The 11,483-nt window shown below is 39.8% G+C and overlaps 5 protein-coding genes across 5 annotated transcripts; all 5 read left to right on the plus strand.

Annotated features, from left to right (window-relative positions):
- Positions 1-69: 69 nt before the first annotated feature.
- TM35_000171820 (DNA polymerase alpha subunit B) lies at positions 70-2,046 on the plus strand (the record flags this gene model as incomplete). Its single annotated transcript, XM_029026261.1, has 1 exon — positions 70-2,046. The coding sequence occupies one exon, from the start codon at positions 70-72 to the stop codon at positions 2,044-2,046; it is 1,977 nt and encodes a 658-aa protein (XP_028882376.1).
- Positions 2,047-3,014: 968 nt separating this feature from the next.
- Positions 3,015-4,232, plus strand: TM35_000171830 (uncharacterized protein; the record flags this gene model as incomplete). Its single annotated transcript, XM_029026262.1, has 1 exon — positions 3,015-4,232. The coding sequence occupies one exon, from the start codon at positions 3,015-3,017 to the stop codon at positions 4,230-4,232; it is 1,218 nt and encodes a 405-aa protein (XP_028882377.1).
- A 645-nt stretch (positions 4,233-4,877) lies between these two features.
- TM35_000171840 (putative NAD synthase) lies at positions 4,878-5,762 on the plus strand (the record flags this gene model as incomplete). Its single annotated transcript, XM_029026263.1, has 1 exon — positions 4,878-5,762. One exon carries the CDS (start codon positions 4,878-4,880, stop codon positions 5,760-5,762), a length of 885 nt encoding a protein of 294 aa, XP_028882378.1.
- A 343-nt stretch (positions 5,763-6,105) lies between these two features.
- On the plus strand, positions 6,106-8,079 carry TM35_000171850 (uncharacterized protein; the record flags this gene model as incomplete). The annotated part of the gene is made up of 1 exon (XM_029026264.1): positions 6,106-8,079. The coding sequence occupies one exon, from the start codon at positions 6,106-6,108 to the stop codon at positions 8,077-8,079; it is 1,974 nt and encodes a 657-aa protein (XP_028882379.1).
- An 839-nt stretch (positions 8,080-8,918) lies between these two features.
- Positions 8,919-11,168, plus strand: TM35_000171860 (uncharacterized protein; the record flags this gene model as incomplete). Its single annotated transcript, XM_029026265.1, has 1 exon — positions 8,919-11,168. The coding sequence occupies one exon, from the start codon at positions 8,919-8,921 to the stop codon at positions 11,166-11,168; it is 2,250 nt and encodes a 749-aa protein (XP_028882380.1).
- Between the last annotated feature and the right edge of the window lie 315 nt (positions 11,169-11,483).

An 11,483-nucleotide genomic window follows, 5' to 3' on the forward strand; every position in this document is an offset into this window, starting at 1 on the left:
AATAATAATAATAATTAACGATAATAAAGACAAAGATAGTGTGTGTATTTGGACGAGAATAGGTATTTTATGCAGCCGAATAATCGTTGGAAGCCCGCGGCAAATCTTGATTTACTGCTGGGCGCGGAACACCCTCCTGCACGTATTATTAAAAAAGCTTCAGCCGCCTTCTCCAGTACAGATGTTGATGATGAAGTAGTGGATGCAAGAAATACTGTAAGCTTCAGTGGCACAACTTATTGTAATCGACAGGATAACAGTTACTCGACTACTCGACAACGACTAATGGAGTATTACCGTTTCATGTTCTCCAAAATACCCCTTTGGGATCAGGCCTCACAATTGGGTGTGGAAAAGAAGGAAGAAGCGGAGAGTTCCGTAGTAAAGAGTGAAGTTGATACTGAAGATGTGAATTATTCTAATGGCCATACACCATCAATGCTGCAGTACAGGGCATTAGGTATTCTCACACAGACAAACGATCCAGGCGCTGTGGGACAAGATCTACAAATTCCATGGGAATTTTATCCTATTATGGATGTGGATGATGAAGGGGCATATATAGAGGCTTTTAAAGCTCTTACAAAAGAAGCAGCTCACACTACTGGATTATTAAATGTTGAAGTGGAAAATGATGAGGATGGAACATCAGCAGCAACAACAACAGCAGCTGCAGGAGGAATGGGATCATCTACAGGAGCCGCACTACACTCACTTTCTAATACTCATAGTGGTGGAAGACTATCACTCTATACACGTTTAATACCTAATTTTACCGGCATTTATCCTGGTATACCTATTGGTGTTGTTGGTGAACCCTTTAAACGAAGTTCTTCGGGTGCTCTTACTGGTATTTTGGTTCGTCATTTTATTTTACCGTCCCGTCCAGAATATCCATGGCATATTGAAAGACCCTTATCTTTACAATCATCACACTCATCTATTCCTACACGAGTTCATTTTTGCAGTGGACCTTTCCCTCGTCATGAAATTCGATATATTTTAACTGCAGTAACACAGTGTGCCCTTTTACGTGGAGCTGATCTTTTAATTATCGCTGGTCCTCTTGTAAAAGGATTTGAAGAGTTTGAGAAGGAACTTATGATGACCACACAAAGTACTTTTGATGAAATGCTTACAGGATATATGGATACAATTGAAGAAACCATAGAAAGGTATTATGCAGAGCAAAATAACGTACGAGTCCAACATCACTTAAAAGTGGTACTCGTTTCCCATAGAGATGATGTGACACAAATACCTGTTCTTCCAACGATCATGTACGGTTTGGAAGATGGGGCAGATGTCTGGGTTCGCTCTAACCCATGTCGTATCACTGTAAATGGTATTCATTTTGGTGTTTGTAATGAAGATGTGGTGGGGGATATGCGGGAACGAATGGTGGAGCGGTGGGGAACGGAAACGGGAAGTCTCCGTCGTGTAGTGGAATCACTTGTGTTAAGTCGATTGTATGCTCCTATTTATGAATTACCCGCGGAAAAACATGAAATTCGACATCTTTCTACACTTCGTATGGATTATATGCCAAATACTTCTCAAGGTACGGATGCTAATGGAGAAGAAAAACCACTTTCATGGAATAGTTTACAATCTCTTATTCAAGAAGAAGAAGAAAACACAGCAGGTGATGTGAAGAGGGAAACAAAACGTGTCAAGGGAGAGTCTACGGAGACATCATTTCCATCTCATCATTATTACAGCAATGCATCTTCAGTTGAGTATATGCCACACATAATGTTTCTTCCCTCAACACGACCGAGGTTTGCAATGGTGACTCACCGTAGTGTGTGGGATGCGAGTGTTGGTATTCGGCGAGATGAGTCCTTGTTAGATGATACTTCCACAGCAACAGGAGTATTGGTAGTAAATCAGGAGATCTGGAGTAGACGATCCGCCCGAAAGTTTGAGTTACGTGTGGCAGAGGTTACAATACCAGACAGTGATTGTGTTATGCGCCGGGGAGCATCAGAGGCGAATGGAGTCTCATGTGGTTTAATTTACTTTGCTAACAACACAGCAGCATAGTGGGGTATTGATGTTCTGCTGCACAGGAACTTTATACATCACATATTTCCATAGAGAGAAAGAGAGAGAGAAACAGAAAGAGAGAGTAAGATTGCGTAATGGAGACAGGTCATCTTTTTGTTTTATTATTACTATTATTTCTGATCTGCAAGTTTGTATGCATGCTTTTTATGAGTGGGGTGAAAGAAAGAAAAAAACAAAATATTCTTCTGGATGTTGTGTTTTAAATCTCTTTTTGGTTTCTCTTCATTGTTTTTTTTTTTTTTTCTCTATCACCCGCAAGGTCCTTCTCTTTAGGGTTCTGAGGGAAGACTCTGTGATGTGATTATTAGGATTCCACACTAGCATAGGTAAATACATGTTTCTTTATTTTATTTTCTTTTTCTCTCTAATGTAGAGCCGTTGTGTAATTGAGTTTGAAGGATGGCGGATGTGAAACTTCTTCTAATTGCCTCTCGTTGCCCATTCTACATTCTGGCACGTTGATGGTAGTCAAAAGAAGTGAGATGACGTTTATCGTTGGTGGTAATGGAGTTTTTATTTCGATATTTTTTTTCTTTTTTGATTTTATTTTAATAATACAATGGAAATTGTTTCGGATGCTGATGATAATAATAATAATGATTCTTTTTTTCTTCTCTTTTTTATTTGAATTGTTTCTCTCAAGTGCATCTCTATACATTGTATTGTTATTTGCAATAAAAATAGTGCCGCTGGGGCCAACTTGTGCGATTGATAAAAAAAAAAAATATATATATATATATAGCCATAAAAACAGAACAAAAAAAAAATACCGAGAAGAAGAATATAAAGAAAAGAAGAAAAGAAAGGCTTGATAATTAAAAAAAGAAATCTCAAAGTAATCATAGAAAAGAGAACAAAATAAAAAGAAGAAAACCCCAAAAACCTAAAAAAGAAAACAACAACAACAACAACCATTACAAATACCACAATAAGAGCAACCAAGTATGTCTGAGGGCTACACGGCGGCCACTGGGGGTGAAGGAGCCCTCTCTGAACTCCTCGTCGCGGAGGATAAAATTCAAAACGCACTCGTTCCCGATGATGTTGTGATTCGTGATTATCTCAACTGCATAAATGATGACACGTGGGTGCGGCACGCCGAGTTGGTGCGGCTCTCGGATCTCAAAGAAACACCACACGAGGAGGCCGTGAAGGAGGAGGTGCTCCGTTCATACATTGAGGAGCGGCGAAGGAGTAATGCAGAGTTACCACGGGATTTAATCATGGAGGGAATTCTCTGGCAGGAGAAGTTCATGGATGAGTACAAAAAGGAACATCGCTCACAAGATAAGGAAGAGGCCTCAAACTATAAAAAAGCATTGATGGAGCGTTTTCGCAACAAGAGGTCTGATCGTCAGATTACAGGCGGTGCGGCATCTGATGTTAAGGCAATTGAGTATGGGGGAAAAAAGGCCGATAGTACCATGTTCTCAATGAATGCAGCAGGTACAAATAACAAAGGAGCATTTGATCAACCCCCATCTATGTATACTCCAACGGTAAGACAAGAGCAACCGGAATCTGATGGTCCAACAACAACAAATACTACTACTACTACCACCAAAACTGCAACTACGACTAAAAATGAAACTCCGAACAGTGCTGTTCTTGCTCCAGAAGCTACTGAAGCAAATGCCACTAATGGGTATCCCGTTGAAGAACAAACTGCTCCTTCAGCAGAAGCCGTACAACAGGCAGATGATGCTGTTGCTACTGAACCAAATACTGGTGAGTATCCTACTGATGGAGAAGCTGCTCCAGTAGCAGAAGCCGCAGAAGAACAACAACCAGAAGCTACTGAACCGAATGCCACCAATGAGTACCCCGTTGAAGAACAAACTGCTCCTTCAGCAGATGTTGTACAACAGGCAGATGATGCTGTTGCTACTGAACCAAATACTGGTGAGTATCCTGCTGACGGAGAAGCTGCTCCAGTAGCAGAAGCCGCAGAAGAACAACAACCTGAAGCTACTGAACCGAATGCCACTAATGAGTACCCCGTTGAGGAGCAAGCTGCTCCTGCAGAAGAAGCCGTACCAGAGACTGTTGATGGTGCTGTAGAAGCACCTGAAATAACAAAGGAGTCTCCAAATGAAAATAATACTTCAGCTGTGGAACCCGCTGCCGAAACAGATGGAGTTAATCTCGGGGCTGAAATTTAAATGTACATATATGTTGCTGATATTAAGAACTCGCCTGGGTGTGATCTTCGTGGACAAATGTGTCCCTAAAACAATACCCTTTTGACGAAGGGAATATCTAAATCACAGCACTTTGCTTTTTTCTTTTGCTTTGCCTGTTGTTTGTTTTTTCTCCATTTACTTGTGTGATCGTAGATAGTGTTTCTTTGGTCTTCGCTTGCTTCCTTGTGTGGGATTTCTATTCGCAAGCTTCTGAGAAAGAGGTAAACAAACGTTTCTCAAAGACTCGCTGGTGAACTATTGCTTCAGTTTGTTAAAGTCATTGGAAATCATTTTATACCTTTAAACTTTATATGTACTGGCTGTCAGTCTTTCTGTTTTTTTTTTTTTTTTTCATTTTTCATTTTCCCTCCTCCTTCTGCAATGATGTATGATATGAGACACAGTACTCGTTTTTTAATATGGAGCTTCTTGTTTTTTTTTTTTGCTTCTTTATATTCACTCTAGTATTTATTTCCACTTGGTTTTCCTCTTTTTTTTTTGCCACTTTTCGGAAAGTGGTTGTACTGAAATTTCCTTTTCTTTTTTTCGCTGCTTTTTTATTTTTTTGTCTATTAAGAGAAAACAAAGTGAATTTAATATAATTAACCATATCGAACGAAAGCAATGAGTTCAGTCCCTACTCTTTGTGAAGGACTTCGGGCGAAACTTGCAGAGTACCGCAAAAAACGAGGTTTTAACCCCACACAATGGATTGAGAGTAAATGTGCGAAACTAAATGAGTATATGTTGAAGAGTGGGTTAAAGGTGTGCGTTACTAGTGTATCTGGTGGAATTGATTCTGCAGTGGTGGTGGCTTTGTGTTCACACGCGCAGCGTATGCCCAATAGTCCAATTGTAAAGAATATTGGTCTATGTCAGCCTATATGCAGCAGTGCATGGGCGCTAGAGCGGGGGCGTGAGAATATTCAGGCCTGTGGAGCAGTGGAGATTGTTGTGGATCAAACTGCATTGCATGCTGAACTTTCAAAAACGATTGAGAAAGCTGTTGGGATTACCGGAAAAGATTTTGCCCGTGGACAACTTCGGAGTTACATGCGCACTCCAACGGCCTATTATGTAGCACAGTTGTTTGGCCAAGAAGGGACTCCTGCCATTGTTATGGGTACTGGAAATATGGATGAAGATGGTTATTTGGGTTACTTCTGTAAGGCCGGTGATGGTGTGGTGGATGTCCAACTTATTTCAGATCTACACAAGAGTGAGGTGTTTCTGGTGGCCAAAGAGATTGGGGTACCTGCGAATACTATACATGCCCCTCCCTCTGCAGATTTATGGCAAGGACAAACGGATGAAGAGGAACTTGGATTTCCCTACGATTTTGTGGAGCTTTACACAGGCTGGTATGTATCGCTTGGAAAGGATGAACAGCAATCGTTTCTTGAGTCACTTTCAGTGGAGGATCGTCAGCAATTTGAAGAATATATGAAGAAATGCGAGAATGTTCATCGTCGAAATGCACATAAACTAAAGGGTGTCATCAACCTTTAGTAAACGAAAACGATGCGAACACCAAAAAAAAAAATAATAATAATAATACAAGGGATACGATGCAATGGTTTGGAATTCATCCCATGCTAATGAACTTCAATTCCTTTGCAAATTTTTCTGTTTTATTATTATTATTATTATTATTATTATTATTATTATTATTATTATTATTATTATTATTATTATTATTATTATTATTATTATTATTATTATTATTTCTTCAAGTTATTTTTACTAGTACTAACAACTGTATTATATTCCTAATGGTAACAGAAGAAAAAAAAATCTTTTCTTTATTTTTTTTTTTTCCTTTACTTCTTAATCTATATATCTATTAGTAGTGATGCAAGGTACAGACAGCCCACCCAGTGACGAGACACTTACCGTAGAGCGGCAGTATGTAACTCCCTCTCAATCCTGTGAATCTGCGAGTGATACTGGAGATGATATGATATTTAAGACTTGTCTAAGCGGGAAAACAGAAGGTACCAGTATTTCTCCTGGAAGTAGTCTCAGCCAACGTACAACCTCAAGAAAATTGTATTTGGACCAAATATACAATCATGCCCAGCTTCGCGCTAAGAGCACTACAACGGAAAGCGGTAGTGAAAAAAAGGCTCGCCGCAGTGATGTTCGTGGATTTCTCGAAACCATATATGGTGGACAACAGACACGTAGACAAAACTCCCATCAACAACAAAAAGAAAGTAATGCCCATCCAACGGAACCAACAGAAAATGAAACAGCAACGACGGGTAGTACTAGAGGAACACCAGTGCGAAAACGTGGTATGACAGGTGATAGAGATCGTTGGGCGTCTACGCGGCATGAAGCACTAGAGCAGTTACGCATAGAGTTAGAGGACCGACTACGTGTAGATGCGGATTTCAGGCCTGAACTGCGAAAGATGGATAGTATGGAGTCTGCACCGTTTGCAACAGGGCGTCGCTCACAGGAGCCAGTGGATTCTTCTCCTGAACAAGCAACTTATCGTACAAGTACCACAGGAAGAGCAATAAAAATAACAACGAATGATGATGAAGAGGAGGAAGAAGAAGAAGGAAGATTGGTAGAGGAAATAACACCATCTCTATCTCCTGTTAGTGAAGCGAAGATGTTGCATGATCTTACTATAGAACTTTCTGTTCATCATGATGATTCAAAGGATGAAGAAGATATGTCAATGCAGCGTATGGAAGAAAAAAGAAAAGATAGACGTCAGTGTTTAGAAGCCAAATGGCGTGCAAAGGAGCTTAAGGAGTGCACTTTTCATCCTTGCGTTTCCCCAGTCTCCACGGCAATATTTCACAAAAGTTTACAGGAGAAAGGGAATGTATTTGATAGACTCTACCCACAACATAATCATGAAAAATCACAGCCAGAGGAGATGGATTCTCGAGAGGCCCTTGTGCACAGGGAGCTGGAAATACTTTCAAGAGAAGAAAGAGAATCGCTACGTAAACGATGTGGAGCAGTAACAGCTGAAGAGGCAGGTGATGAAACTTTTGAGTTATTTTTACATAATGTACTGGGTTGTAATAGTAAGGACCCTTCTGTTTATATTCAAAGTGATTATGAATCTCTTTTAGCACGAAAATTATATGATGAAGGCAGTACGGGGTCTACAGACTCTATACATAGAAAATCTAATAGAGAACGGGAGGAACGACAATATCGTCTTGCTTGTTTTGATGAATTTCTTAATCGTCAAAATGCACATTATTTGAATCGAAGACGTACTATACAGGAACTTGAAAGGGCACTAAGACCTTCTTTTAAACCAGAAATTACTGAAAATAGTGTTCTAATTGCAAAAGAATTACTTTCTCGTAGTTCTAACAATTCACGTGAATCTGGAAATGTTTCGGTACTTGCCTCTGCAGTGAAGAAGCATCGCTCACCTTATGTTGATCCCTGTACATTTAAACCAGAAATTACACCTGTTTCGAGTGCTTTGGCTCCTCGAGGTGTGGAAGATATGATGAGGGATAGTGAAAGGTGGCGTAAAGCGAAAAAGGCCGCACAGGAAAGAGCATTGAAAGAGGAAATGCAACACCCATTTCGTCCTTCGCTAAATAATGACCGTAATGCTCACGTTGAGTCCATGTTAAATCCAAAGAATTATCCACGATATGAACAACTATTGCGTAAACAAAGGGAACGGATGAATCAGTTAAAGAAGGAAAAAGAGGCGAAGAAAGAACTAGAAGAAGTAGAGCAGAATACATTTCATCCAAAGACGACACGTAAACCAGCTTATGTGTCTCGAATGGCATCTAGTTTTGCTCTTGTACGACAACACTACGGAGAGCTCTAGCTTATATAAATAAAAAGAAGAAACACGTTCTCTTTTATTGTTCTTTTTATTTGTTTTAGTTCATTTTATTATGAGATCCATAGAAAAATTGTGGGGGATTATAGAGTTTAACTGCGTACCCTTTTTTTTAATTATTTTTGTTTTTTTTTCGATTGGTGTGAGTGAGAAATTCCAATTACATCTGCACTTCATCTGCAGCGTATTATGCTTTTCCTCCACATTATCAGGTTTTTTTTTTTGCTTTTTTTACTCTTTTTTTCTCTTTTTGTTGGCCTTATTGGCAGACTTAACTCGTAAAAGTGACCGCTAGTATTATTATTATTATTATTATTATTATTATTATTATTATTATTATTACAATTTGATCCAGAATAATATACCTTGACCCAGATAGTTACGTTTATTTATTTTTTTTCACTGTTCTCTTTCTTTTTCCTTTTATTCCTCTCTCTCTCTCTCTCTCTCTCTTATACATATATGAATATATAGGTCGTTTCTAGGGGTAGTGCAGAGGAATAGGACTATTGTTCGTTTGCCTATTATTATTATTATTATTATTATTATTATTATTATTATTATTAGTATTATCATTATTATTTATTATTTTTGAGAATTGTTATTATAACTACCCTTTTGTTTGCAATAGAGTACCACATTCTCTCACACACACCCTTATTACACCCCCACCCACAAAAAGGAAAAATAAAAACAAGAAACTAGAAAAAAAAAAAAAAGAAAAGAAAAAAAAAGAAAGAACGCTAACATCAATACAAGAAACAAGCCGTTCCATCATATCTCCTCTCTCTGTGTGTGTTGGTGTGTGTGTATACGAGTCCGGCATGTCGCAGCGGAATGGGGCCAAATCGCCCTCGCCCGATAGTCACGTGGAGGTCTTCTCATACCGCAGTTCACGCGCGGGAAGTGAAGCCCCGCAACGCGCACACGATTCCCTCGCACGATCCCCGCGATCTTGCAGAAGTTCACGCGCGGGAAGTGAGGCACCACAACGCATACGCGATGGACCACAACAACAACAACAACACTCACTGCGTAGCTCACCAGGGAATGTATCTATTTCAGGGGATGTACGAATAGAGGATGAAGATATGATCGCAAGGGATGGTGTTGCGGTAAAGGATGGGTATTCCAATAGTAAACGGATAAGAAAGCATGCGGTGGCCGCTGCAGGTGCTGGTGGATGGTCATCCACAAATACAAAAGGGCATCGACGGACATCACATACGAATGAAGCTAGAGAGATGGAAAATGCTTTATATCATTCTGTTCCCCATGCTGGATGGTCTTTTAAGTTTTTACAAAAACTATGCTATCCATTTGATGTACCAGCACCTTTGGGGAATGATCCTTCAAAAAGTTGTTCTTCTAACATTGATGAAAGTGCTGAGTATGAGGCAACTGGAGAACTGCATATTACGAATGCTGTAGAGCTTCCTGATACCCGCAGTGTTTTGCGGAATGAAACAGATAACGTAGAGAATGGTGTTAGCACCTTGGCGATGTGTATGATGCCAGATCCAGTCCAAGGTTCTCCTGTACTAGCATTATGTATAGGAGATGTAAATGGACGTATTAATTACTGTGAACTAGAAGTAAACCACGTTAAACATGCATTATCTTCTTCGTGTATATCAAGAAAGAGTAAATCTAATATTAGCACAGGAAGTCGTAGTCAGACAGATGTTGATATAACGAGCTATGCTACCTCCCTTATCTCAGATCAATCTTTTTATTCAGATATTTATGGATTTCAACGACCACCTCTTCGAAAACACAGTCATCAAGCCTACGTTCGTGAAATGGATTGTCTTACATCTACTACAATTTCACAATCCGTTAAGACATTAAGTTTTTTGCGACAACATGAATCACCCAATACTATAAGCTATTTAACTTCAAATGAGCGAGTTATTAAGCTTTTTCGGGTTCAGCGAGAGGGTTTCTCACCATTTCATGCATTTCCATCTATGGAAGCCGTTATAGGAAAGCGATTGGCATATACACGTTATTTTCCTCGTGCTGCCCCGTCTTTTCCTATTCTTCCTGTTCGTGTTTTTTCTGGTTGCCACATGAGTCCTGTGCAGGATCTTAGTGTCTGCGCAGATGGAGAGTCTTTTCTGAGTGTGGATGACCTGCAAGTATTTTGGTGGAATATGGAATGTGAAGATACATCGAAAGGTACATGTATCGCTGACTACAGACCACTCTCAGGACGTATGGATGAAGTAGAAGAATTAGTTACTTCTGCTGCTTTTCATCCAACGCATAGTTCCCTCTTTTTGGTTAGCCTAAGTTCTGGTTTACTTGGTATTGGAGATCTACGTGACTCGGCATCAGGAGCAGCACGGAAGTATTCTAGTTCGGTACGTATTAATGAGGACTCTAATTTTTCTATGCAAGAGCAATACGGTGAAGTTCTTTGTAGTATTTCAGGAGCAGATTTTTTGGGCTCTTGTCACGTGGTGACACGCGACTATCTCTCACTGAAACTATGGGATCTTCGACGAACAGATAAACCATATTCTGTTGCTCCTGTTATGAATTATGTAACTCCATATTTAGATTCTCTTTATGAAAATGATTCTATTTTTGATCGTTTCCCAGTTGCGGTCGATCATATTTCTAATACAGTGGTTACTGGACTATACGATGGAGCTGCTGCAGTCTGGCAGCCATTTCAAAATGGTCGTATTCCCCCAGAGGATGTTCTTGTGCATTATCACGCCGATCCACTTGCACTTCCATGTGAAGTAGAGAATGGTGGTCGTACAACCGTAGAAGCGCTGGGTATGTCATTAGCGCGTGGTTGGAAAACTCCTACGATTTTCGCTGCGGCCACTTGTAGTCTTGCAACGAATGCTGGTGATGATGAGATGAATGCAGGGGTCGAGCCTGCTGTGCAGATGCTCCAAGACGATATACCGGAACCTATCGCCAACAAAACGGTGTGTCTTGCTGTAGCTGACGGTGGGGAGCGGTTTGCACTGACATGCAATGACGGACGTTATATTATGGTGTTTGAGCGTAAAACCTCAACAGACAATCCAGTAGCATCTGTAGGGATCAGATGAGAGAAGATTGTCAATAGAAAATTGAAGAGGGAAGAGAGGATGGAGAATGGAAAATGGAGGATTAAAACAGAGGGTAATAGATGGAATTTATGATCTTATCTGTGGATCACAGTAAGTCTATTTCTCTATTTTGTTACTATTTCTGTATGTGTGTATGTGTGTAATTCTGCTTAAAGAATCAATTTGTATTTGAGCACGTTTGGTGTTTTATGTGGAATTGTCTTTCGTCTGGGAGTTTAGGGAGAATGGGTAATACGACAGAATGGAAGTGGGACGGAATGAAAAGATATATATATATATATATATATATATATA

Source organism: Trypanosoma theileri, assembly GCF_002087225.1.
Source record: "Trypanosoma theileri isolate Edinburgh chromosome Unknown TM35_Tth_17_V1, whole genome shotgun sequence".
Taxonomy (NCBI): Eukaryota; Euglenozoa; class Kinetoplastea; order Trypanosomatida; family Trypanosomatidae; genus Trypanosoma; species Trypanosoma theileri.